General features: G+C 44.6%; 1 protein-coding gene across 1 annotated transcript in view; it reads right to left on the bottom strand.

Annotated features, from left to right (window-relative positions):
• Positions 1-716: 716 nt before the first annotated feature.
• The window catches only part of foxo6b (forkhead box O6 b), a 50,089-nt gene continuing 23,548 nt past the window's right edge, over positions 717-27,257 (bottom strand). Inside the window, exon 2 of the mRNA XM_033638050.2 lies at positions 717-4,956. Within this exon, the coding sequence (XP_033493941.1) occupies positions 3,244-4,956 (1,713 nt within the window). The 3' untranslated portion in view covers positions 717-3,243. The remainder of the gene's footprint in view (positions 4,957-27,257) is intronic.

The raw sequence follows: 27,257 nt of genomic DNA, 5'->3' as shown, positions 1-27,257 counted from the left end.
CTTGAACACAGGTTTATTTTCAAGGTGGCAGTCATCCATAAGGGCCCATTCTCCACCCAACACATTGTTGGAGGGCCCACTCTCTCTAGGGGTCCCCTACCTCACGGGCCCCAGTGCATTCACACTGCCTGCAGTGTCTATATTTCCACCCTGCCTGCTCAGGCAGCAATTTTGCTGCTTGACTGTAGTTAAACCTTGGGCGTCATATGCCATTAGAAGGGGAGAGAGGACATGGAAATATGGGACTGTCGTGCACATATTAGCAAAAACAATGTAACATATAGTGCAAACGAGATATCGGAAGACTACTTTTTTTATGCTTGCTATTAAAAAATACAGTATAATACAATGTAATTACATTAAACGAGATAATGGATTTATAGTGGTTAATGTAATTTTAAAATCTTAATTAACAAAGAAAATACATTTCAGGGGGTTTCTACTAAAACACCGTTTAAAGTGTGCCTCTGACAAACCTCTATTTTGAAGGCCACTCAGTCCTAACATCTAACCCCTCTATCCCACCAAGAATCGTAACATCCTCCCCCTGAACATGAACACACAAAACGGAGGTGTAGGACTGAAGATGAAGAAGCAAGGGGTGTATTGGAATTGAGATTTAATATGCAGGAGACACAGGGTTTCCACCTGACATCAGTGCACATGTGATAATGTATGCAAATAAGAAGAAACACACACACACAATAAAAAACATCTATGTTCGTATTTGTTTTTATTTTACGGTCACCAGATGAGCAGATACATCATTTTAGAAAAGAAATTGATATTTGCAAAAAAATTATAATACAATTTTCTCAATATAGATTATGTACAGAATGAAATGTAGTCAAACTGAAATAGCATTCTGCCTCTCTGTCATCAAGAAGACAAAGCAGTGAGGGGTCTGAGCGGTCCTCCATAGACCCGTCTCCCTAACCAATAAATATAAACTGTATATATTATGTATGCTGCACTCATCCAGGCATGGACAATACCAGGGCAAGTTAGTTCTCAACAATATTCCCTTAATCATTTCTTGTACATCACTGCGCTACACACACGCACACACACTCGCACACCCACGAGAAGCTTGACACACAAGTGCACACAGGCCAGAGAACAAATTACAGTTGGGTTACAACAATGGGCCATCTTAACTCATGAAAAGGAAAGAAGAAAGCAAAAGAAATGTGTATGGAAATACCCGTCATTGTCCTTGATCAGGAGGGAGAAGTGGCTTTCTGGTCAAAGCTCGCTGGAGCTGGCTGAGTAGCACTTGACATTTGGCCTGATTCAAACAGCCAATTCTACAGAAAGCTACCGAGCTGGAAAATCTCTCTCAGTCTCACAGATCCTGCCTACTCATGTAGCTCCCTCCCTCCCGCTCAGTCTCTCACTGTATCTATCTACCTTTCTTCTCTCTCTTGTTCCTATTTTCTCTATCTTGAGTGGGACAGGTGCCAGGACAAGGGTTGGCCAATGTCCCCTTTGCCTGTTTTCCCTCTGGGAATGAAGAAAATAAAATGCACACGAAAGCTTCTATCCATGCTGTATTGAAACAGGACAGACAACTGCACAATCACAGAACGAGCACAAGAAAAGACGACAGCAAAGTAAAGCTATGGCCAGGACGGGGCGGGGGGACGCTTATTAAGGGGATGCTTGAAGGACTTGAAGGATGCTATAAGCACACCGCTTGCCAGCCGCTTTACCTTGTCGCTGGGCATCACCTCTCAAAAATCACCCTCCTTGTTCTTGGCGGGAGGAAGAATTATGACTTTGTGCCGATGAGCGAATACACACACTTGCATAAATCATCCATCTTGTTTGGCGGTTAATTACTCTTGTTTACCCTCCGAGTAACCTCGGGATGGGGCGGCGTGATAGGAGGGAGCCTGGGAAGAGGAGATAGCACCAAATAGCAATCTGCTGACGCTGTTCATCAGCGTGCAATTCGCAGGAGTAAAAGCACATAGTGGGCTTGAACCTGGGTGTTAGTGAATTAGACAAGGTTACCTGGGGTCCGAGGACGGCAGCTCCATCAACATCCTGGCCTGACCACAGCTGCTCGGTAAGCTGTTCTGGGGTCAGCCGGTGAAGGAGCCACACTGAGGCAGCCCAGCGCAGGCCAATCAGAGAGCTCCTCAGGATGTACAGCAGGCTCTGATCGTTGCTTATTTCATTACGGGGAAAGCTACATAAATCCACAAAATGGAGAGGAAGAGGCACAGAGGGAATATTTGCATTTCTCCTCTCCTATCATCTCCCCTCAATGCCCCCCCCAACCCCTCTCCAACACCACCCCTTTCAATCCCTCCCCCATTTAGAGCAGAGTGACTTTAATCATCACTTTCGCCAAAACACATTAAGCCAGTGTGTCCGGAGTTGAGGGGGGGTGGGGGGGTGAAAAACACAGAGTGGCGCATTAGATTTGCAATAGTGATGCATCACTCTGGCATTACTTTGGAGATTAAAGAAGGGACGTTGCATTTCATTGGAGTGGCGCTGATGGTTGCCTGATGTATGACTGTCCTCTTGCCTTGAACCAAACAGGAAACACCACTGTCCACCAGGGAGAGAAGTCACACTGACCCTGGAGTTCCCTTCCTTTCTATCCCTCCAACCCTTACGTTCTTATTTCCTCTTCCTCTAAAAACCTCCTTTATTCTTCATCCTTAAACCTCAAAGCCTCCCCTGTCTTTTAACCCCCAATCTGAGAGCACCTCTACATTGAAAGATATTTATGCAGCTGTTTGATCATGTTCTCAAGTCAAAAACAACACCCCCTTTGTAGTAGGAGATAATACTGTAAAGTGGATTGCATACATTAAACTTAAGCCAACACACAACGTGACTTTGCCTGGTCTTTGTGTTACTGCATCTGTATGGAAAGGATGGATGTAAAGTGCTTGAGAGCTTAGGACAGGCAGGACGAGATTGGGAGGAGACCTTAAAAAACAAAACAAAAAAAAACTGAAGGGCATGAACAAGGGGGGCTTTAGGACTGGGCGCATTGGGGGCAGGTTCAATATGGAGACAGAAGGCTTTATAAACAGGGTGAGGGGGAGTAGGATGTGGGGGTGTACGGAGTCCCCAGGAAACAAAATGACAATACGTATTTTGTTCTACAGTCTGAGAAAAACAGAATCACAGTCAGTCAGTCCAAGGGTATAGCCCACCAGCAGCCTGGCCCAGTGGGTGAGCTTTGCGGTCATGTGTCTATCCAAACCCTCGGGCCTGGGTTCACCCTGGCACCCAGCTCTGGTTGCTGTGTGCTGGTGGAGGGCAAGCAAACGCCCCCAAGCTCATGCCCATCCCCATGCCCATGCCTTGGGACAGAGAGCCGTCAAAGTTGAAGTCCATGCTCTCTGTGTCCATAAAGTCATTGAGCAGGATGGAGTCTACGTCACAGTCCAGGCTATTAGGGACGTTCTCCATCTCCAGGTTGGCAGCCATTCTACTGTGGGAGTTGTGCTGCTGCCCCTGGTAACCAGCGTTCCCCGGCTGGTGGTTGTTGTGGTAGTAGCCGTGCCAGGAGTCGGTCATACCTTGATGGTGAGCTCCGGGGTAAGGCTGGTGACGGGGGTGAGGCGCAGATGCCAGGCGGCAGGGATCCTGGGGAACATCCATGACGCCGGCAGGGTTCGGCGGCAGGGACGGCGATGTTGGGAGGTGTGGCCGGGGCCCATAGTGGTTAGAGGTCTTGAGGCTGTAGGGCTGCAGGATGTCGGTGCTAACCCGTGGGGAGAGGGCCTGGGGGTGAGGCCCGCTGTGCATAGGGTTATGGGTGTTGTGGTCGTGCATGTGACTCTGGGTGGAGCGAGGGGTGTGATCATGGCTGGCTTTGTTACTGTGACCGTGCTCGTGACTCGCACCATAGTCATGGGCAGGGTGGGGCTTGTGGCTGTGGCTGTAGTCGAGGCTGGCTTGGTGTTTGTGACCCTGATTGTGGTTCTGATGGCGGGCTGTGTTCTGGTCATGGACTGAGCCGTGGCCATTGTGTAGACTGGGATTGTGAGCATGCTCTTGGCTGTGATTGTGGTTATGATTGTGGCTGCGATTCTGATTGTGGCTGTGCTGGCTGTGAACGCCATTGGTCCCCTGTGTCATTAGTGTGTGTGTTTCCCGTCCCTGGCCCAGTACTGTGTCTTTGCTGCAGTACGGAGGACCACCAGTGAGCAGACTCTGCAGGGCGTTGTTCTCTGAGTAGCCCCTCATTGGGCGCTGGAAGCTAACTGGCTTGTTCTCCTGGATGGTCTCCATGGGAGTGTGATGCCGCAGCATGCCCATGGAAGGCTGTCCATACATGGGCCCGCAGTAGGAGCCCTCTGCCTTGGGCGCAGGCACGTAGGGATAACCATTGCATTTGATTTGCTGTGGCTGCGGGTAGCCACTCTCATCTAGACTGATAGCCCCTGTCAGGTCTGTCAGCTGGGGCAGCTCCACGGTCGGGCAGTGGCCCCCAGTGCCTAGGGCCGGGGAGCGGGTGCTGGTGGGGCTGGGGTACAGTCGAGGGGAGGCTGAACAGGACAGTCCACCCTCCTCCGGTTCGTCAGCCTCCGCCTCAGCCAGGATCGGGGATAGGCAGCCACTCAGTGTGGAGGCAGAGGAGGAGGTACGGGAATGGAGGTCCGTCCAGGTGTCATACTCCTCACCCCCCATTCCCACACCTCCTTTCCCTGCTGGACTGCCATGCTCTGGGGAGCTTTGCATTGTGGGCCCGGCCCCCTGACCTTGACCCCGTCCGAGGCCTATGGCTCCAGCTCTCTTGCGGCTAATGCGACCCTTGGTCTTCAGGTAGCGAGTGCCGTTGTCTATAGAGGCCGCCCTTCGTCTGGGCCCTTTCCCCATCTTCCCTCCTTCTGGGTTCAGCATCCACCACGAACTCTTCCCCGTCCCTTCATTTTGCACCCGGATGAAGCGACTGTGCAGGGACAGATTGTGTCTGATTGAATTCTGAAAAGAGACAGATAGATGGGACGAAGATGGTGGGAGAAAGGGAGGAAAAGGCAGGGAGGGGGGAGAGAGAGAGAAAAGAAGAGATAAACATTAACACCCAGGGGAACATTTAGGGTTAAATAATCATTTCTTGAGAACACAAAGTCATTTCAAATTATGGCCAAACTATCAAGGCTGCAACGGTGAGCGAGAAAAAAGATGGATAAAGAAAGAGAGGGAGACGGAGGGGAGAGCAAAGAGGGCAGGGAGAGTGAAGGACCAATCGATACCTCCCCTGACCAGCCTCTCCTCTCCACACGCGCTCACTGAGTCATAATATGGACATGGGTGCAGCCTCCACATCAAACCATCACCAAGGTTACAGAAATGAATCACGCGAGGCAACCCAATCACAGACAGCCCATATCGATTGCAGGGCCTACAAATATGAGAGCCCAAGATCCAGGCAGAGACGGGGAGGGAGGGAAGGGGGGGGGGGGTTGGCGAGGGGGAGGCGTGATTTGGCAGGAGAAGATCTGGAAGAGCACCAGAATGAAAAAAGAAACACTCATACACAGGCCTGGAATAAGACAGAGGGGAAGAGAACGGGGGGGAAGCGGAGGAGAGGGATATGCTCATTTAACCTCTTTTAAAAATCGTGGCACAATTAACATGACCGTAGGCAACGGCGGCAGATATCGTTATGATGAAGTCTTCCTGTGAGTAGCTTTGAAGACAGACGGATGTGTCGGTTGTGGGTGGGTGTGGAGTGCGGAGGGGGGGTGCGGGTGTATAGGATAAGCCTCTCCAGACCCCTGTTAAAGTGTCTGAGTGACGGCTGTATAGTTAATCCAGGGCTCCGCAGCAGCATTTGAAGCCGGTGCCAACCTGGAGTGAGTTGATGAGATCTAAGCCTGCCTAAAGGAGAGCTTAGCAGGGATACACATCATCTCAGCTGGCCAAGTTAGTCTAAGTACAGCATGTTCATCCAAATCTTTCCTGCTTGTGTCATTATTCACACTCTCTCCAGCTTTCCTCCCTTTCCACCTTCCTCTCTCTTTCCCACTTTTTTGCCTTTTCTGATCTTTTGGGAGGAACAACCCCCCACCCTCCTCAACCCCAACCCTCTTCCCCATGCGCGCAATCACACACTTTTCTTTTTCCTCTCTGGAGATATCTATCTATTTCTGCCTTGTTTATTACCTGCACATAGCTCACAATCTCTGTCTCCTGATATCTCGAGCCATTCTCTATCTTCATTCACTCCCCGCCTCCTGTCCAATTTTCCTGCTCTCAGCCCCATTCATCTCCCTCTCTGTGTCCCAGCGTCTCTTGATCACGACATTGCTCATTCTCTCCCTCTCTCCCCACATCCATCCTCTCATCACCTTACACAACTTCCATCCTCCTCCTCCCCTCTTTCATTCATTCATTCGCACTGAAAGGCGAGCAAGTATCGGAAACAAACAGCAGGTGATGCAAATCTGTGCTCAATGGGGGGCCAGCTTACATTTCACCCTTCAGCACAATCCATACCCCCTCTCATACTCTGGCAGCGTACAGAGCCGCATGGCTGCGAACTGGACAGCCAGCTAAAAGAGGTGACGGCTCTTTGTTGTAGCAGCGTATTATGTGCAGCACAGCATCCAGATCAGCGAGTAATATGTTTCTCGCAAAATGTTTACAGGGGGAATTCAGCTTTAAGTGGGTTTCAAATCAGCCTTGTATCCTACCTACTACTATTCTCATTCATGTAGAAAAGCCCCCTAAACACACTCCCATCCCCTCAGCATGACTGCTAACAGGTAATTTCATCCCATCCTCCACTCAAATCACGCTGCTTTGACTCTTCACAGACGTGGAAATTGGATAGGAGAGATGTATTTATGTTTTTCTCTGCTGCTCACGGGGGTCCTCTCTAAAACACCAGGTCGACAAAATTGCAGAAGCTCAACGCGTGCGACGAAATGGGCCGACTGCACTTCTCAGCCGCGGCGCGCTACACGGAACGCAGACTTTATCAAAGGCAAATTGAACGATGACGCCGTGTGAAAGAGGCCGCCAGTGGAGGCGACCTGCATCAGGTGATCTGAGAGCGGCACCCTGACAGGTTCCTCCACAACATGACGGCTCCGGCTGGGCGTAGCCATGGCAACAGAGTAAACCAAAAGAGGGAGAAATGAAGAGAGGGGAGGTGATGGTGGGGAGGAGAGCGGGGGGAGAGAGGAGGGGAGGTGGCTGATGCTGTTTGATGCTGCAGGCAACTCCAAACAGCCTTTTATCTGAGTCTGTCAGATTCCTGCTTCCAATTCACCAGGGAGGCTCAATCACCAGTAGTCCCAACGTCTCACTACCTGTACCAAGCTGTGATTAGCAGTCGCGTGTGTGTGTGTTTCTGTGTGTGCGTGTGTGTGAGGGGAGAGAGAGAGCTACAACTACCAGAACAACGATTATACCACGACAGTAGACTGCTGTGCCTTCACCTGCTGATATATTGTATAGCACTATAATGTGGCAGCTCTCTGTATATATATTAAGATTAAGCTGACCTCCTTTAAAGACTCAGACTGATGTTTGCCAACTGAAACTGCTAAAAGTGAACATTTAATGCTGATGCTCACCACCACTGGCACCTAATGTGATAGTTTCTTTGCCCAAATATGGTGATGTGTGATTGTCAGCCACATTACCTGAACACAGGAGAGCAATAAGAATCCAATTAATCATTGACAAAATAGAAAAAGACACATGAAGCTTTAAGAGGCCTCCAGAGTCTTTCAATCTTGATATGCTGTCTCCTCACAAAACTCATTCATAGTATGTGTGAGGAATATCAGCAAACAATTTAGGTTATGGCTATGTAACACAGTATTTCTTCTTTAAACTCGTTGTAGTGTTTCAATCAATAACCAGTAAGGTTTTATATTTGCTGTTTCTTCCTATTTGGTGTCTTTGCATAATGATTAAGTCCATGTACAATTAGTTGCCAGTTTATTAGGTACACCTACCTAAAAGTAAAGCAGTCTAATGAAACAGCCCTGCAATAAATCCTCCCTTTAGTCACATGCAATACCTTGCAAAAGTAATCGCTGCCCCCTTTGTTGCATTACAACCTTTTTATTTATTTATTTATTTTTTGTTACACTAAATAGTTAGAATTGGTGCAAGCACAGGCCTATATATCCACGCCCTTTGCTAGACCTGGTGATACCAATTACCTTCAAAAATCACATAATTTGTTAGATAAAGTCCACCTGAGTTAAGTCTAAGTGTCACATGATCGTAATATACATATACCTGGCCACAGAGTCTGCAGCACCACTACGCAACGGGTACCACCAAGCAAGAGGCACTGTGAAAACCGAGGAACTCTCCAAACAGGTTGGGGATAAAGTTCTGGAGAAGTGCGGATCAGGGTTGGGTTTGATCATCCCACAACCACAACAAACCTGCCAAGAGAGGGTCGCCCACCAAAACGTCACGAACTACACAACCATGGCATTAATCAGAGAGACAACAGAGACTGTTGCAGCCCATACTTCACTTTCATTAGCCTACATTTAATACACTGCTCCTCTTCTGCATCAAACTGCGTCTGCCAGGTTGGGAATGACAACGTGTGGAAAGGTTCTGACAAGAAGAAGACAACTAGTAGCACCTTGCGAGTATCACAGTAATTAAGTTCCATCATCGATGTTAGTGCAACTAGCTAAAGTCAGCAGTTTAATATGGAATTTATACATATGTGCATTCTTCCTGTGCTGCCCTCAGTCATACTCTGGCTCCTTCAATTGGCAATTAGGCCCAATCCCAATACCCCCCCATGTCCACTACCCCTTAGTCCTTGGCCACTACCCCTTGGCCCTCGAAATGAAGCAATGAGAGGTAGGGGTTGAAGTCTTTCCCTATGAATTGGGACACACCTACCCCTAAGGGGAACTAAGGGAGGGTACTGGGATGGGCCCTTAGTCATCAAAACTTTGAGAGCACTTGCTCTGTAGTGTTGCTGGGTAAGTGCAAGAATTAGGACACCACCACAATAAGATGACAAAAGGAATAATCAACGAACCTTCCAATTATCACTTTGAAGGGGCTACAGAGCGTATAAGTTATCTGAACACGCATCTCAACACAGACGGGGCTGAACCAGCAGCTAGCAGTTAACGGTGCTAAACAATGGCAACAGTGCTGGCAGACCTAATGGTGTTAACTAGGGGGAACTGGAGGGTAAGCGCTACATTTCTGTAATGAACGCTGTCCCAAGTGTAGTGCAAAGTGAACACACATGCACTGACATGCACATGTGGCCAGACCGGCTTTCCACAAGTTGCGTGACTTCATTTTCTGCTCAGGACGCCATTACTCCACTGTATCTCTACATAGTAGTTATAGTGGTTTGCTGCTATATTCATGTTCTGAATGTCACATACAGAGCCTTTAATGAGTCCAGCATGAGTCCGGTATATCACTGTGACTCTGATGCAGGGTTAGAAAGAAAAGGCAAGGCGGAGAGTCTCCAGGTTATCGCTGCAATCAAAGGCTATATAGCAGGAGATGTCACTGATTAGCACACTGTCAGCCACAGAGAAGGAGCCGATCAGTGAGAACCGCCAGTGTAGTCTTCGGCTGGAATGAAACCTGCAGACTCTCAGCCCTCTGTGGCACATAGCCGGCCATCCCTGCCTTGGTGTATATATTAAGTTGTCAGAAAGAGTGATTCTGAAGAGGAGATGCCTGCTCCCTCTGCTCTCAGCCTTTGCCTTTCTGCTAATGCAGGAGGAGATGGACTGTTGCAGAGAGAACGGTGACTGAATCTGTCCTCACATCCACCCTCCCTTCTCTTCAGGGAACACGTTGCACTGTATCCAGCTCCACTACTGTATATTATACATTAATAGTGACTGAGTTTGACCCTGACACACTGCTGCTTTCACTGAGTCAGGGGATAGTCAGTCCAGTGGTTAGCTAATGGCCCGTGGACACACAGATCTGTCTAAACACAGAATTCTCCCACTTTTCCCTTTTTCAAAATGCCAGACCAGCCAACAATTTATGACTGGGTTTGAGCGTACTGGTTAGTGACCAGTATGATGGTATATACTGACTTTGAACAGCGTCATACTGCATCACTCTATAATGCTGCATAATTACAGCTGAACATTTACATGTAACCATATAATACAGTTTGGATAGTTGGCATTTGATCTTGGAAATACTTTGACTATACAATCCCAACTCAGAGTGTGTTCTTTAACTATTTCCAGAGCTTTCAACCATATCACACAGTCTTCATTAGTGAGTAGAGTTTGCTCAGTTGTCATGGAGATGAAGCTCAATATCTGGTACGTCTATATATATAATTATAGATGACACAAACCCTGACTCTAACTTGCTTGTACAAATTAAAATGTTAATCATGTGAAGACCAGGTGATGTGGTTGAAAGCTCAGTGGATCTTGAGCTGTGATTGCTTCATAGAGCCCCTCCAGCAATTTAGAGTTGTACTTCCATAAAGTTGGGCAACCCAGGCACCAGAAGAAGATGTTGGCATTGTACATATCTGCAAATTTGTACATTCGTATATCAACGTTTCTGAAGTTACATAGTATATGAGCTGACTTTGTCATCAAGAGGTGGAGGCATGGTGGATGGCGCGGCATCTCGGCGAGACGCCTGTCAAGCTGCTTTTTAGGCACCAAACGTGGGTGTTTTTTAGCAACCCAACACTGTCCTTTACACGAGGATAGTGCCACGAAAAGCGTTTGTTTTATTTGCTGAGATATCACCACAATATTTTAAGCCAAAACATGATATTTTCCTACTGTAACCAAGTGTTTGTTTTTTTTTAATAACAACGCAAATTGATGTGGGGTTTTTTCCCATCAACAACAAACACACGTGGTTACGTTTTTGCCAAAACACACACATGGTTGGCTTAGAACAAAAACAAGATTTGGCTTTACAATCTTACGGGAAGCAAATACCGCCCTCCCAGGTAAAACCCTACTCGGACTTTCGCCACCTTAACTTTCATTTTTGTACTCCCGCATTTCCCCCTGATGGATGCTGAAGTATGCTGACATGCAAGGACAGTTTTTTTCATCAGAGTCTGACGCCGAAAGTTACCACCCAAGCACCAGATTTCGACGACTTCGGAGTGAGACCGGTTGATGTACAAGTCTGACAATTGGGTGGAGTTAGGAGACTCACAAGAGGGGGGTTAAAAAAATTATGGTAAAAATCGGCCAGAATGTCCTGTCTTTGATTCCACAGTAAAAACACATTTCCCATAATGCAACAGCATTGTAAAGTTAATTATATTGTCAGACTCTGGAAAGCTTCCTTAGAGCCACCACAGACAGTTAACACAGATCAGTAAAGTGGTTCAAATTGGTGGATTGTCCCTTTAACATCCTCCTCTTGGCATTCTGAAGTGAACATACAGGGTATGGATGGAATAACAGGAACATGTGAAGAGTCTAATTAAATCCAGCACAGTAGACCCTCGAGAAATGCAACCTTTGTGTTAAAACTGCGTCAGACTGAGAATGTTGATTCCTCTCTATATGATTGTAGATTGTATGATTTTATTGAGATCCCATCTCCAAACAACTTTTTAAATGATCAGAAACTGTGTTCTCTTCAGTGGGGTGCTGCGAGCCCACATCCTCTATTTCAAAATAGCAATAACAGAGCAATGGCTAATTTCCTTGATTATTATTATTTTCAACCCCCTTGTCCCTTTTGTAGTCTGGGTTAGCTAGGTAACGCTAATTACATCTATTGAAAATTATCCAGTTTGTGTTGCATAGCAACGAGAATGATGTAACCCTTTGCACCCTTTTTCCTCTTGCTGTCTCTCTGTTACAAGCAATTCTCTCAGCGGAGCTTTGTGTCTGAGCAGAGGAAAGCCTCCTATATTAATTCTACACAACTAATATCAAAATACAGTATATCTGTGTACTGGACCTTGTCACTCCATGGAGGGAAAAACAGTGTCCAGATATTTCCACACCTCTTTGCAGGCTGTACAAGATGTGGAAATCAAATCAAATTTTTCCACCCAGGCAGCACTGTACACACACATGCTGGACATGTAAACAAATGCCATCATATATGTTTCACAACTTGACACATGTTCGCCTCGATGTGCACGCGCACACGGACTCACACACATCTGCCCCCCCACACACCCCCACCCCAAACTGGCAATCATACTTAATCCCTCTCCAGCCTGAGTAATCCCCGACAATCCAAGGCTAATCCTGGTTAATTCTGGGCACTCCTCAGCTGGGTTTCACCCTGAAACCACAGAGACAGGGTGGGGATTGGTCGGATCATAGCGATTGAGGCTGGGCGCGGCGTTGATAGACGTAATTGGTCGAGCAGTTATTGGGAGCCAAGAAAAACAAGCACAGGTTTTCATGGGTCTTCAAAATACGTCCAGATTGACCCCCACTACGTCACACCGCCGCCTTACTGTTGTAGAAAACATGTTTTTCACCAGTGTGTGTGTGTTAGCATGTAAGCGCTAAAACAAGGCAGGCCCTGCTACGTTGTCTGCTTGTTGTGACAACAGGAGCGAGGGGATAGAATAACCTTTTCTGTATCATTTGAGGACCGGAAAATAAATTGCTTAAAGAAAAAAACACAAGCAAGTGTATACAGTACGAGCCATTCCTCCAGTGTAAGGGGGCTTCTGAGAAGTCATTAGCCTCTATTCAATCAGCTCTACCTTCCGAAGCTCCTAGCTCAATTCTTCTTAGCGGCTATCGATCCTGATTCCAAAATGAAGCACTTAAGACGCCTTGATCAAGCTGCTCCTTAATCTAGCGTTAAGGAGATTGAGACCTTTTCACCCCGTGTCTCAGACAGACTTATTACTTTGGCACAGGGGTACAGTGGCAGTCAGAGCACACTTCACTAGCACAGTCTCAGTTTGGGTTTTATAGTCTGTTTAAGCCCCTTTGGTGCAGAGCAGGCGGCGGGAACACTTTTACTCTCTGCCATTTTGAAAAAGCTGTCAATATACACAAAGCCAAGAGCGTTAATGAAGCAATATGTCACTGACAGGCGATGGATGAGGATGCTTTGTTAAAAACAAGAAGGCCTCCAGTGTTTGTGGGCTCGACTGTGTGCCTGTTCGATTGAGTTTGCACATGGAAACTGCAGGATGTGTGTGTTTGAACCGTCGGTATACTCATGAGAGCGTGAAAGCAGAAGCAAAAAGGAAACTGATTTACCTTCTGCTGCAGCTCTGTCAGCAGCGAGACGGGGAACAGGTTGCAGAGGAGTTCTGCTCCTGGACATTTTTATAGGCTGCTTTTACCTCTCTATCCTCACAGGAGAGAAGTCTCTTGGAGGGGATTCTTTAGAGGATTCAGTAGAACATCATGTAGTGGGTTTTATAGTGCTTTCTGCTTCACATTTTAAAGAGCCCACCTCTAATTTATGACACATTCCACGGTGCATTCAAGAGGAGGGTTGCGTTTTAAATTCCATGCGCCGCTCCCATAGATGTGGTCCGGCACAATCCAGCCGAGTGTTGTGGGGATTGTTGTACGCCGCCTTGTTCAGAAGTAGTGGGACTAGGCAAATCCGTTTTCTCCCCTTGCTCAACCATTATTTATTAATCCATTTCACACAGCCAGGAGTCATTATGCACGGTCCTGTCAATGGGTATCTCTCTATACCGCGCATTTATTTGATAATAAGCAGGAGTGGGGGAGAAGATAAAAGCGCTGACTGCGTTCATTGTGAAGCATTTTCTGCAGGCGGGGAGACTTAAATGAGAGCAGCCAGCTCTGTGTGGGAATGGGTCTCGTCTACTAAGCCTGTCTGGAGGCAATCGATGGAAATTAGTCAACGCTAAAGATTCACTTCCTGTGACTGATGTCACGGGCAGTGCTTGTCTCTTTGAAGGGAAATAAAGAAGTGGGAGGCTGAGGGATTAATGGGGTTGGAGAAGGTGTGAGCATGCGGGGTTTGGGTGGGGGATGAGCTGGGGAGAAAGATGCTATTCTTTTGCTGGATTGCAGGAAAATAATAGGTCAGAGGATCCAGATGAATGCGGTGTAGCTAGGACCATTCAAGAGACACAATAAGTTAGTTGTGTACAAGGCTAGCAGCAGCACAGAGCAATCGGTTACAATAAAGACGTGCAGTCACACTTCTACAACAAGAGTGTGACTGTTGAAACATCCTGAATAACACAGAGAGCTGCAAATACTGGACGTTGCTGATAGTCACAACAGCAACTGGGATGCTTTATTTAAGACATGTTTGATTTACTTTAAAAAAACAAAAACATTATTCACCAGGTATTTTGTCTTAATGTTATTTTTGGGTTCAGGTCTGAGTGAGAATTAAAGTAAAAATTAAGAACATGCAGGTCAGATGACGGGTGTTGGATGTTAAATATATTTAAATAAAATAATTTAATTGAATGTTTAACTATGTTTTAATCCTGTGACTGCTGACTTTGTGTGGCCGCTTTGTATTTTGCACCAGCTGGAATATGAGAGCAGCTTCAATCAGGTGCTTAACCAACAGGCATGCTAACTGTTTTTTCCCAACAAAGGGTTTTTACTGGGGAGTTTTTCCTTATCTGCTGTGAGGGTCCAAAGGACAGAGGGATGTTGCATGCTGTAAAGCTCTCTGAGGCAAATTGTGATTTGTGATATTGGATTTTATAAATAAACTTAAGTTGGATTAAACTATTGTTGTGAAAATAAGCAAAAAATATTCATTTAAATTGCATAAAAAGGCCTTAAAAGATCACTTTACATGTACTGCCTAACTGACTAATTTGAACGGCGCATGGTTATTATAGAATCTGCGGTTTCAGGTTGTGCTGTGGACCTTTTGTTGTTGAGTTAGGGTGTGGAACCAGTCACTCATATGTGTGGGTTGTGGGGCTGGTGTGGTATTACAAGTTCCGGTTTGGAGCCAGGTCTTAAAATCAGACCTGTGCAGGACTCCGCCACGTAGTCGCATATTAATAGCAGTGTTATCACAATACTGATATTTAACGTCAATACAATACCTTGAAAAATAAAAATATTTGATGCCATTTTCAATAATGGGAAAAACCGACATTGAGGGCAAAGAAGTTAAAAATTTTATCAAAAGATAAATATAACAAGGGTATAACATGACGAGGACTTTTCTTAGTTAGCAGCAAAGAACAGCCAGATGACTGCAGTTACCATTAACAATAAGTAAGAGCGAGAGAGCACAGCTGGTACTGGTGTATAAACACAGCAGAAAATGAGGATTGAAACCAATTAAAATATTCAGAATCAATATGTTTCTACAATTTGATATTTGTGACAACACGACAGTATTTAGCAGTCGCCTAAAGATCCAGTTTTAAAGAGATTCTCTGTTATGACATACTTTTAAGATGATTTTGTTGTGTAAAGAAGATTTTACAAAAAGACTGAAAGCTCTAATTCAGCAGGTTAAAACAAACCCTTTGAAGCTGGAATTACATTTGTAAGTTTTGTTTGTAATTGGCAGGTTGTTTGAGTCATGATGGTCCTACAGACAACACAAACCTTCCTTTCTCTGCATGGGGGATGCATTATAGTGTTTACAGTGGTAGCAGCAGTTGTACACTCGCAGTAGCTGTGACAATACGATCAGAGTTAGTGTCTCCAGCAGTTGTACTGAGGACGCCTCTGAAAGGTGCACCAGTTAACTTCTCCTCAAAGTACAGCCGAGGGACTAGAGCCAGCCCTCAGGCGACAGAAGGCCTTTCACTTCCCCTTACTCCCTGTGGAGCTCCACAAGCTCTGGGGGGGGGAGACAGAGAAACAAGGCAGACAGGGAGGGGAAAAGATGGGTGGAGGGAGGCAGGGAGCGAGGCATCGTCTGGAGCTAACCTGAGAAAGGTAGATGGGAAGAGAGCCTGAGGGGCCAGAGGCGGACAGCAAGCCCAGTCCCCAGCGGAGATGCCTCTAATTGGAGCTGCCGGCCTGCCGAGGCTGCCTCCCTCTCTGCGGATGGACATAAGGAGCCGAGTGAAGGCGGAGAGCCCGGGGGCGGGAGGAGAGGGCAGATAAAAATAGAGCCGGCAGATTAACGAGCATCTGAAAGCGGGGCAGGGGATCGGAAAATCCTCTCTGCGTGCCAGAGATGCCCAGTCCTCAGGCCACAGCCAGCAAGAGTGATGAACCCGGCGTGGCCATGAGTGGTGCTTCCTTCCTGTTGGCTTTCCTTACATCACGAACACCGGGGGGAAGGAACACCGTTCTGTCCTGCTCCAGGAATTTGCTTACATTCTAATGAAGTACAGTAGTGGTCTTCTTGCTGTCGTAGAAATTCAGTAAAACTCGCTGTTGTGTTTCAATTCTGTTATAAAAGTTACGGACTATCTTCAGCTAGAATTACCACCTTCCAGTAGTATGCCTTTGCCAACCACTCAGGTCACAGTTTACGTCCATGTCTGTCCAGGCTCATGTGTATCTTTCTGAAAAGAAGCTACAAATTCTAAAACACGGATGCTTCACACACATCTTCAACCTGGCAGCACAGAAGATCTGTACAATCAGCACAGTTTCAAGTTGGAGACCTAAGCTTAGTGTCACCAGTTCAGTATCTGACCAAATGTCTCTCCTTCTGATCCTGAGTTATGATGCTGAGTAATGGCCAGAGCAGGGTTTATGTAGAACATTGTGATGTCACGGTGAAGTTAACCTTTGTCCTCTCGGATATAAAATGTCATAATTTCATCATTTTATCCTATTTGACTTTTACGTGAAATTGTGTCATAGTTGGCGCATGAATTCTGGAGTTATGGTCAAAAACATGTTGACAAACAAATTCTAATCAGTTCATTCTTGAGTCCAAGTGGACGTCTGTGCCAAATTTGTGGACGTTTGTACCAAATTTGAGGAAATTCCCTTCAAGCATTCCTAGGATATTGCATTCATGAGAACGGGATGGATGCAAGGTCTCAGTGACCTTGACCTTTAACCACCAAAATCTAATTGGTTCAAACTTAAGTCAGAGTGAACATTTGTGCCAAATTTGAAGAAATCTCTTAACAGATTCTCTGCCTATAACAAGATTTTCTGTCATTTATGACACAACGCTTCCCCGCCACTGAGGAGATATTCCGACAATCCATGTTTTCACTGTTATAAGATGGGGGGCACTGTTACACCTCTTGCGAAATAGAACAGCACTACCGTGTCCAAAAAACAAATGAAGAAATCAAATGGAAACCTGAAGATGTTGTTTACAGAAATGTAGCAGCTTGTAAACTGCACGAAAATGCCAGCGCCGACGGTTGCTCAAGCTATGGGAATGTTGATGGAGTCAGACTCTGACAATTCCCGTTTTGATCAACAATCTGAATCCGATTTGGACAAAGAAGCAAACAAAGTTGGTGGGACGAAACAGGATCGCCATGACGGTGACAGCGACACACGGACAAAATGACCACAGAGGAGAGGGAGAAACAGTATTGACACTGAACGTGGCAATATTATTATTATTATTATCATTATTATTATTTTATCATTCAAACTAATGTAAGGAAATGAGGAAAAAAACACGGAAATGTGAAACTGATTTTGTACTTGAAAAAGACTAGGTTTTTTGTCCAAAATGTTGTTTTTGTTTTCTGACAATGCACAGACTTAAGTGTTGATAATGATGATGATGATTCATAGAACAAATTATTCTGTGGGTCTTGAAGGATTAGTGAAAAGGATAAAAAATGCTTGCGATGGCTGGCAACTTAAAAATAATACTCTGGCGGGGAAAGTGTTAAGTTGTTCTTAAGCTATCACATTCACGAGAATGAGACAAACAGTAAGTCAAAGTGACCTTTGACCTCTGACCACCAAAATCCAATCAGTTCAGTCCAAGTGGAGGTGAGGTGTTCCTGTGTCATAAACCCATATATCACAGCAATGTATTGTCACTTTTGGGAAGGTTTTTTTTTAATGAATAAAAACAGTAAAATGGATATTTTTCCTCATCCCTCTTGACTTTTTTGATTTTCATCTGTGTGAAGCATCTCTGATTTGTATTGTCAGCCCCTCTTTGGTAAAACCTACGAGCTAGCTGCCAAATGAACCAGAGGATTAGGCAACAGTTTGTCTATTGTTCCCCTACAATAATTGAATAAAATCACATTACATGATGTTATCAACTGCGTGGAGATTTCTAAGAACAATATTTCTATTCAAGGTTTTAGAAAGTGAAACTATTCAGCATGATTGTTTGTATGATTTTTTAGCTATCAAGCTACTTCACAAGGCAGAGAGCAACGAGTAAGCCTTGTCAACCAACTTGAGAGGCGAAAACAAAACAACCTGAGGGCATATTGCACATAATCTTTGTCTGCATAGATGACTTAATGGCTTGGACCATTTCATATTATAACTACCTATGATGCAGCCAATTTCTGATGCAGTATTTATATGAAAAGGTGCTGCCAACAACACCTGAAAACTGCGCAAATACATAAATAAAGCCCTTCAATTACAGTTAAAAAAAGTAAATGTAGTTTGTCACCTCCACCTTTGACTCACTCTCATAAAAAGGAGTCACCTCCACAGCTGTGATTTCTATCCCTCCCCTGGGAGCTTTCACACGCCAGGTGGAGCATCGTGACACCTATGGGAGCCAAAGGAGAAGCTGAGAAACAGGCCTGATCACACCTGCCATCAGGTCTCAGGAGAGCACCACCCACCTCAACACTCAGCTGTCACATCCATCCACACGCTGAGGCTGTGCGACACCTCCAACAAATGCACTGATCCACAGTCAAAAGCTGATACACTGGCAGAAACACGGGCTGAGACACTCTGAATGGCACATTAATAAAAAAGTAACAAAGGCTAGATTGACTTGAAGAATTGGAGGGATGGGAACATGCTCGCAAACACCGAACACTGCCACACAACTTGTTACAGGAATAACAACTATCTCTTATGTTCAAATAATGAGATCAACCTTTGGCCTTACATCCATAACTTAGAGAGTTTCTAAACACAGCACTGCAGCCTTGAATGAAAACATCTGAACAAGAGGTGATCAGCTTGTTTTAAAGTGTCTCTAACTCAATTAAAGGTTAGTTTGATTTAATCCAAAGTACACCTGAAAAGCCACTTAATCACGGCCATGAGTATTCAACTCTTTGTACTGAATATTCATCATAGTTTTCAAAAAGGAGTTATTGTTGAATATTCAGATCTTTTTCTCGCTAGCTAACTGCTGCTTGATTAAAGTATCAAATACCAACTTATATTAAGTACATAAGCAGAGAACATCAGTGGCTTATTGAATTGCCATTGTGGTTTATTTCATTCATTCTGGAGGAGAAGGCAGGTTTTGCCCCATCCAAAAGTTACATATCTATTACTCATTACTCTTTTCAAAAGTAATGATTTTACTTTACTTTTTCTGCCAACAGTAATTCGTTACACTACTTGTTATATTGCTTTACAGTTACACCCTATGAAATTGGTAATTGCGTATCTCCCCCAAAAAGTGGAAAGAGTTTTAGTTTTGATACCGCAGCAACGGTGCTCTTGTCACCTTTCTTCCCGACAAAATTAGATTAATAAGAATATTTCAAGCCACTTAAGGTAAGTGTTTCCATCTTCCAAACTAGCGTGCTGCTTTGTGACGTGCCTGCGCAGAGCGACGATTATGGAAATGGGTCCGCTGATGTCAGTAGTGATGTGATAAGAAAAGTAACATTGTAATGAGTTGTTTGATTTTGGGGTAACTGTTATAGTATTAATGGAATTTTATTAGATTTCAGTTACATTACTCATTACTGGAAAAAGTAATATTATTACTGTAATGCATTACTAGTAACGTGTTACTGCCCAACACTGTCTGTCAGTGATACATCCATTGAGCACCAACATTATTTTAAATTAGGGACATAATCCATGGTTAAAGTCTGTGTTGTTTGCCAAAATCAGTACCGCATTAAGAATGAAATTGTTCTAAGGCTGTAAACATGGGGTCAGCGTTGGGGGTGACCAAATTGTCTGACTTAAATGTTACCTTTTCACGCATGTCCTGAATGAAGTGAAGTGTTACTGTTGGTACAGTGTTACAATAATAAGTTTCCCATCAACAACTGATGGGGACATTAATGGATCTTAACTTTACGCAAAGCTAGCAAGTGTAATATGCACGGAACGTATGTTAGCTAGCTAGCATTATGAGATAACCATTCATAAATTATTATTTGAATATCATTTTAAAAAATTATCACAATTGACAGTGATATCGCCCACGTAACACTCATATTACATTCTAGTTTTCCACCTTTTACTACATTTGAAAGTAACTACGTAAAGAGACAGTACTGTTTTTAACATTAATTTTATGTGCCCACAAAAGTTGAGCAACTGCCTCTGCTAAGGTATGGCAACACCAGCTGGACAAACCACACACAGAACTGCAGCAATACTAGAACCAGTATAATAAGAATTATGGCAATGTGTTACATTTATTTGAGTTTCCTGCCATAGGATAGCAAGTTTTTAATTTATATTTTTTCATCAATATATTGGGTGGGGACATTTTGAGCACATTTAAAAGTGGGGGGGTGGGGGAGTGGGGGCATATATTATAATTAATGCCTTGAATTTTTTTTTGGATAGAGTTTCCTTGTTTAGTTGCTGAGGGCAACATATCCTCAAAGAACAGTTCGTATGATATCCTATGAATTAGTGCCCCATGAATAATGTTATGTCATCAACATACAGATACATAATTAACATACAGTTGCACAGGTTGAAGTTAAGGTAATTTAAGTTACTGTGGTTTGGTTTAGGAAAAGAAACATAGTGAGGATGTACCTTAAAATGATTTAAAGTTCAAACAAAATTCGTACGCTTCCAAACACATGACCCAACCACCACCCTGACCTGCCCGCCTACAAGACCGCTCTGGACTGCCTCCTTGTTTACTGCTGTTATCATTGGTCACATGATAACAGCCTTTCAAAATACATGGGATATGTATGACTTTGGGTGCATTACTTTAAGTAAGAAAACATACAAACACTTTGTAAGAACAGCTTGCTGAGGGCGGATACATCTTAGTACTGGAATTAACTGTCAGGTCAGTGCGTTCTCAAATTCTGTAACTGAGACTACTTCATTGTAGCTTTGGCTTAACTTTCCATTGAATGTGGACCTTGGGTTTTGTCTTCCATTTTTCACAGTATAGTCCTCCACAAAAGTGATCCCCTCAATGGGAGGCTTCAGCATAACCAAGTGATTATTTCCCCAATTTACGGTCCATTAGTACAAAATAATAGGGACTGGATTTTGGCCCCCATTTCTTACATTGTAGTCGCTTTACGAGGGTATTGCTTCACAGCCAGAATGAAGAGGAGGAATGACTACAGCAACCGATACTCTTGCAACATATGTTTGGCATGCCAGTGTGGTATTAAGATGGACTTAAAAAAAATTTAAAATTCATAAAAGTTGTATCTGTATTCAATTTACAACAACCTGAGTAGTTGCATCAATCGAATCCACACTTCTTGCCTTTTTTTGTTGCAATGGTGTCACTGTTTCTCATGCAGGTAGCAAAGCTCCTACCTGAAACAACCTTCGAGAAGCACAACACCAATTTTAATAACTAACAGAGATGTGCAGTTCAGAGGTCTGAAACCAGGTTCGAACATCACAGACTTTTACAGTTCAATATATCGCTGGAATCCTCACAATGACCTCTGATTGCAACATTTATAAAACAGAAATCCATACACTGATCTGTTTGGATCATATTTCACCTCAACCTGTTCGGTGTGTCCCTGTTCATAATGGATCATCATTAGCGTAATCTTTAATTGCTTCTCTGTAACTTGATACCTGCTTTGGGGGCCACACTCATATACAAAAGCAAGACAGGAATCGTAATGACAGCAAATTTATGAGAAGAATACACACTCATTGCCTGTAATAAATACTTCACGGTATCGTTTGATTCAATTAGTCCTTTTTTTATTCAGCCAGCAGTGACTACACTTCTCAAAAATTCAAGGCGATGTGAGTTGAGATTGATTATTTTTCCCAGTAAATGATTCTGCCAATTCACACTGTCACACTTTTTGAGAACTCAAATTTCTTTTGAGAGAAACACACCTCTCATCAGATGTGCTCTTTTGAAGTATGCCAATTTTCAAAAGGAAAAAAAGGTCCAAAGCTGTTCCTCTGTGTGTTGTGCGCTGACTGTCATTCTTCCATGACGAGGCTATACATTTCAATTTAGTGGATACAATCTGGGAAATTGACAAATGTTTGACAACACGTGGGGGGTAAAAGGATATGCATATTTGCAAACCATAACTTTAACAGAACTTCTTGTGCTGTATTATCAATTGACATTACAGCAGAAGTCAAACCCCACTCTGACAGTGTGCGTATCACCCTTGCAAAGACAAAGCCACACACACTAACACACACACATCTCTTGCTTCGCTAGCATGGCATGCTGGGCCGGCTCATTACTACAATGCCAAGCTACTAGTTGCTAAGGAGACCTTAGGGAGAGGGAGGGTTCCTGTTGCCATGGCAGCAAGCCTGCATCCTGCCAACTGTCTTCCCCCATGAGACATGACCATCGTAGACAGAGAGAGAAAGAGAGACGGGGAGGAAAAGTGAGGGCAGAACGAAGTGAGGAGAGAAAGGCTGGAGGGGGTTATGGGTAAGATGTTGAAAGAGGAGGACTTGTAAAGATGCCTACGAGACAGCGGGCTCGTTGGAGAACCACAGAGACTGAAGAAATAATGCGTGGGGAAAATTGATGGGGTGAGAGCAGAAAAAAAGAGGGAGACCTTGAAAAAACAAAGCCCCCCCACCCCCCTACTCCTCTGTTGAAAGCGCCAATGTGCGTGCAGCAGCTTTCCCATGGCTGACATGGTCAATGCCTGGCCGACCACAACAAGAACCAGGCATTGACAAAGACACCAAAATGACGCTAAGTACCCCGAACCAAAGCCCCTTCTTGACTCCCTCACTCCCCACCCCATAATGCCACGCATGTCCCCAAGTGAACCACCCGCCTCTCAGCTTTTACTACGCGAGCAGAAGATCTGACAGAGCTTTTGGGCGAGTGTTCACAGAGCCCATCCGTCATGGAAAGAAATCTGCTTTGGTGAGAGTGAGCGGTATTGAACGACGGATGGGAGGGAGAAAGCAGAGAGGGAGGAAAGGAGGGAGAGCATCTGGGAGGGATGAGCAGAGAGAGATTAAACTGATTGGGGAGGTCATACGAGGCGAAAGACGAGAGAAGAAGTCCTCAGTCTCAAATTCAAATTAGCCTTATTGGTTTCCAAGGACACTGAATTGTTTCCATCCTCAATTTCTTTCTCTGTGTCACTGTCTCACCCCTCCTTCCTCCCTCCTCCCCACGTCTCTTTTCTTTCCCTCTCTCTGACTTCAGTGGCTCTTATTAAATCATTTATTTCATTGCCTGGGACTAGTTCGTCACATTGACGAGTACATGTGTGTCAAGGGAGCAGTAATTGCAGAGTCTCAACATATTACCGCCTAAAGGTCGTACCCCTCACCAACCTTAACCCTCTCTGAAGTTCTGCTACTTGAACTGAACCCAGCTGGTCGCCACAAAGTATTGGGTTTGGGATCAGGTTCAGGTCAGGTTGCAGAATTCACGTTTTGTTTTGTATGTCTAGACTCAGGGCAGGTTCTGATTTATTTTCAAAGGGTATTATCTCCACAAGGCGTAAACCAGGAGGGCTCATATTTTTTATATATGTGCACATCTTTCCATCTGCAGCTAATCTCACATACTACTGGACCCATCTGCCTAATATTTTTTGCACATTTATGATTGTAAAAATAGTCCAGAGAAGTGAAATTCTTTATCTTGTGCCCAGAAGATAAAGACAACTCACCTTTTGGAACTTAGGGGGCTATCTAGCAAGGACCACACATGGTTGCGGGGGTCCTTTATACCGTATACCCCTCTGAACCAGCTGGTTGGGGCCGTGAGTCATCAACATCTTTGCTTTAAGCTTCAGTTTGGCACCTTTTCCCGCCAGGAACGATGAACACGACGGTCTTGTTAGTGATGGCGGATTCCTCTGTTGACATTTTCATTTTGAAACTGACATTCTACATTTCAGGTTTTACGGAGTTGTCTCAAGTTTGTCTCCCTATAGCCTGTCTACTCTGGTTACATCTTGATAATGTACAGTAACCTATGGTAAATCATCGGTGTCCATGTGTGCTCAACCCTATTGTCAGACAGAATCTTGATATTGGAGGATTCTGCAAAACTCTACAGATTATGATCAGTGGTAACATTTTATAAAGTCCAGTGCCAGTGTTACTACAATATGCACATGACAACCATGGTAAGTTTAAGGTAACGGACAGAGGTGTGGCAAACAAACTATGGTCAAGGTATGGCTATGGCTATTGCATTAGCTTTATGAGCTCACGTAACACAGCTAACAGTCAGTAATGGATGACATAATTCAAAATGGGCGCTTTGTCAAGTCTGTAATGATTTGGGGAGGCCTCTGAATTGTGGAAACATCATGGCCTGTTGTCAAAATGGAGGAAAAAACACCAGCTTAGAGTTCTGCTACATGGACCAAACCCATGCATTCTCGCAGGATATTGATTTTTGGGTCAGATTTTGGGTTCTTGTGTTGTTCAAGCTTCGGGCTTGGGTTCTGGTTTGGTCTTCCGCGGATGTAATTTACCTATAAAGTTTTCTTCTTTGCTCTGACTGTGTGAAATAAAGCAAAAATGTAGCTTTGGGCCTTGGGTTGGGTTCAGGTAAAATTTGGCAGTACTCTTTAAGTTCAGCTGTGTTGGGTCTTAAAGACGTGGGTACAGGCCAGGTTTGAGCAGAACTCCACACTGGCTGTGTAAAATGTAGAGACTGCAACACCATCTTGATATACAATAGCAAGAGAATTGGTAACTGGCATCTCTACAACTCCTGCTGAGATAACTCGACTTGATTACAACTGTTTGAACGGTCAAGTCAAATTTGAGAAAATGAAACATGATATTTTAGACAATAGTGTGTTTCTGATTTTGTGGCAAGAGTTTGTGTTTTCCCTTTCCTGTCTACCATGGAAATGCACAAAGCCCTGTCCACGAAGAAACAGATTTCCCAGTTGGACGCTGGAACAGCCTGCACAGAGCCCCGACCTCAACCTCATCCAACACCTTTGAGCTACAGCACCAACTCTGAGCGTGATCAGCAAACATCAGTGCTGGACTTTCCTAATGCGCTGGCAGATCCCTGCAGCCAGGTTCCAAAATCTACTAGGAGATAAATGATCATGATTTAGGAATGACATGTTCCAACGATCACATATGGGTGTAATGTTTGGCTGTCCACATACATAAGTTAGACCTTTGCCAATCAGAATAAATCACATCTCTTTGTCAGAGATATGACAGAAAACATAGCCTTTGGTTTGAGTTGATTTCGGGGGTCACATTCAGCAGTATCAGTCGGGTTCATCTGGGTTCATTTGGGTTCATCTGGGTTTCGGGTCTCAGTTTGAGGCCTGTGTAGAACCCCAACACACTCTCACGCAGCGCCGAGCGTATTCCCACATACTTTTGCTTCCAACCAATTTCGTGCAACGTGCGAGCATGCTGTAACTGTCCCAACCAATTCAAAGCGATCTTCTCCCCCCCCCCTCCTCAGTCTAACTCTGGTTTTGATCACTCTTCCTCTCTTTCTCTCAGTCTGTTTCTCATTGCAAGGGAATGTGGCGTCTGTCTCATTGTCACAGACGCTGGGAAACAAGAAGCATCATCACCCTCATCCTCATCTGATCCTCTCCTCTTGCCTCTCACACACACACACACACACACACACACACACACACACTGCACAGACATGGCTTTATTGACTTATTCATGCATGGGTTTGTTTCGGGGGCAGAGCTCCTGTCTGCCAGTCTGACAGACACCCCGTGAACCCTCGAGACTCCCCTCCCCATCTTTCTCTCCACATACACACAATCACACACACTCACATTATCCCATCCCACCCTCCCCTCCCACCGCCAAACCCCCCCCTCCTAACCCGAGTATGGCACAGGGAGTACTCGCAGAGCAATCAGGGTTCACTCAGGTTTCTCCTCCATCGTTTCCCTCCCCTCTTCACTTTCTACTTCTCCTTTCTCTCTTTGCTGGGGAGAAGGGGAAGGTATGCCCACATTTCCCAGAACAAAGACAGCCCAATTAAGTCAGTTTGAGTTAAGGTCTGTGTGGCAGAGAAGGATCGGAAGCGAGGAAGCTGAAGAGAGAAAGCGGCGGCGGAGGAGCAAACGGCGAGGAGAGGGGGAGAGAGAGACAGTCTAACGAACAGGGAAAAGAGGGGGTAAAAAAGAAGTAGAAGAAGAGAAAAAAAAAGAGGAGCGCGAGTCACTTTGTAGCGGAAGCGGGTCGACTTCGTTTTTAGCTCCTCAATGGGAGACTATGAAATATTAATAACTGCTCCAGCCATATACTTCAGAGGCCTATGGTAAAACTTAAAGTCTAATGAGACGCTGCTCATGAATTGCTAATGGGGATGCTGGAATGTGTGTTTTTTGTGTGCGTTTGAGTGTCTGCACATGCGTGTGTGTGTGTGTGTGCGTGTGTGAGTGAAGGGGGGGGTCAAGCTGAGGGGTGGAGTATAACAGAGCTTTCACTCTTTCAAAGGGTAGACGAGAAACTTCATTAGAGGCTTGAAGTTCTTCCTCCTGCACATCTAAGCGCCGTCGCGTTTTCTTGAACTGAGAAGTAACTTCACTGTTCTCGACGGTCCGACCGCAGCTAACAAAGTTTTGAAATCGTCCTGTTAATTGAAACAAAATGGAAATGGATTTTGTGTTTTTGCGGGTGTGTTTTTTTTTTTTTTTTTTTTTGGGTGGGTGTCAATCTTTTGTTACATCTTTTATTCATAGTTAGACTTGCATGTATGGTTGAAGGGCAGAAGGTGCTATAAGAAGTAAATGTTTCCTTAAGAGTTTTATTCTTCTCCTTATTCCCTCCATGCTGCCCTTCACCACCTGCAACTATTAAAATAAAAGATATCCATAAACTTGTTAAATAAAACTTTATCATGTGTAATAAAGCTGTGGTTTGCCACCTTTTAGTGTTGTTGCCTTTTACAATGAAACAATGTCAAATTGCAATTCAATGTCAAATGTTTCGTAGCCTGGAGTTGTAAGCAGGATGTTTCCCCTTTAAGTTAATTTTGTTTAAATGATTGTTAGTGGGCTAAAATGGCTAAATTATTCAGGATTTCACAAGATAATAAAATACAGATTAGAAAATATGAGT

The sequence above is a fragment of the Epinephelus lanceolatus genome, chromosome 16 (genome assembly GCF_041903045.1).
Source record: "Epinephelus lanceolatus isolate andai-2023 chromosome 16, ASM4190304v1, whole genome shotgun sequence".
NCBI lineage: Eukaryota > Metazoa > Chordata > Actinopteri > Perciformes > Serranidae > Epinephelus > Epinephelus lanceolatus.
This window is presented reverse-complemented; position numbering and strand designations above follow the sequence as displayed.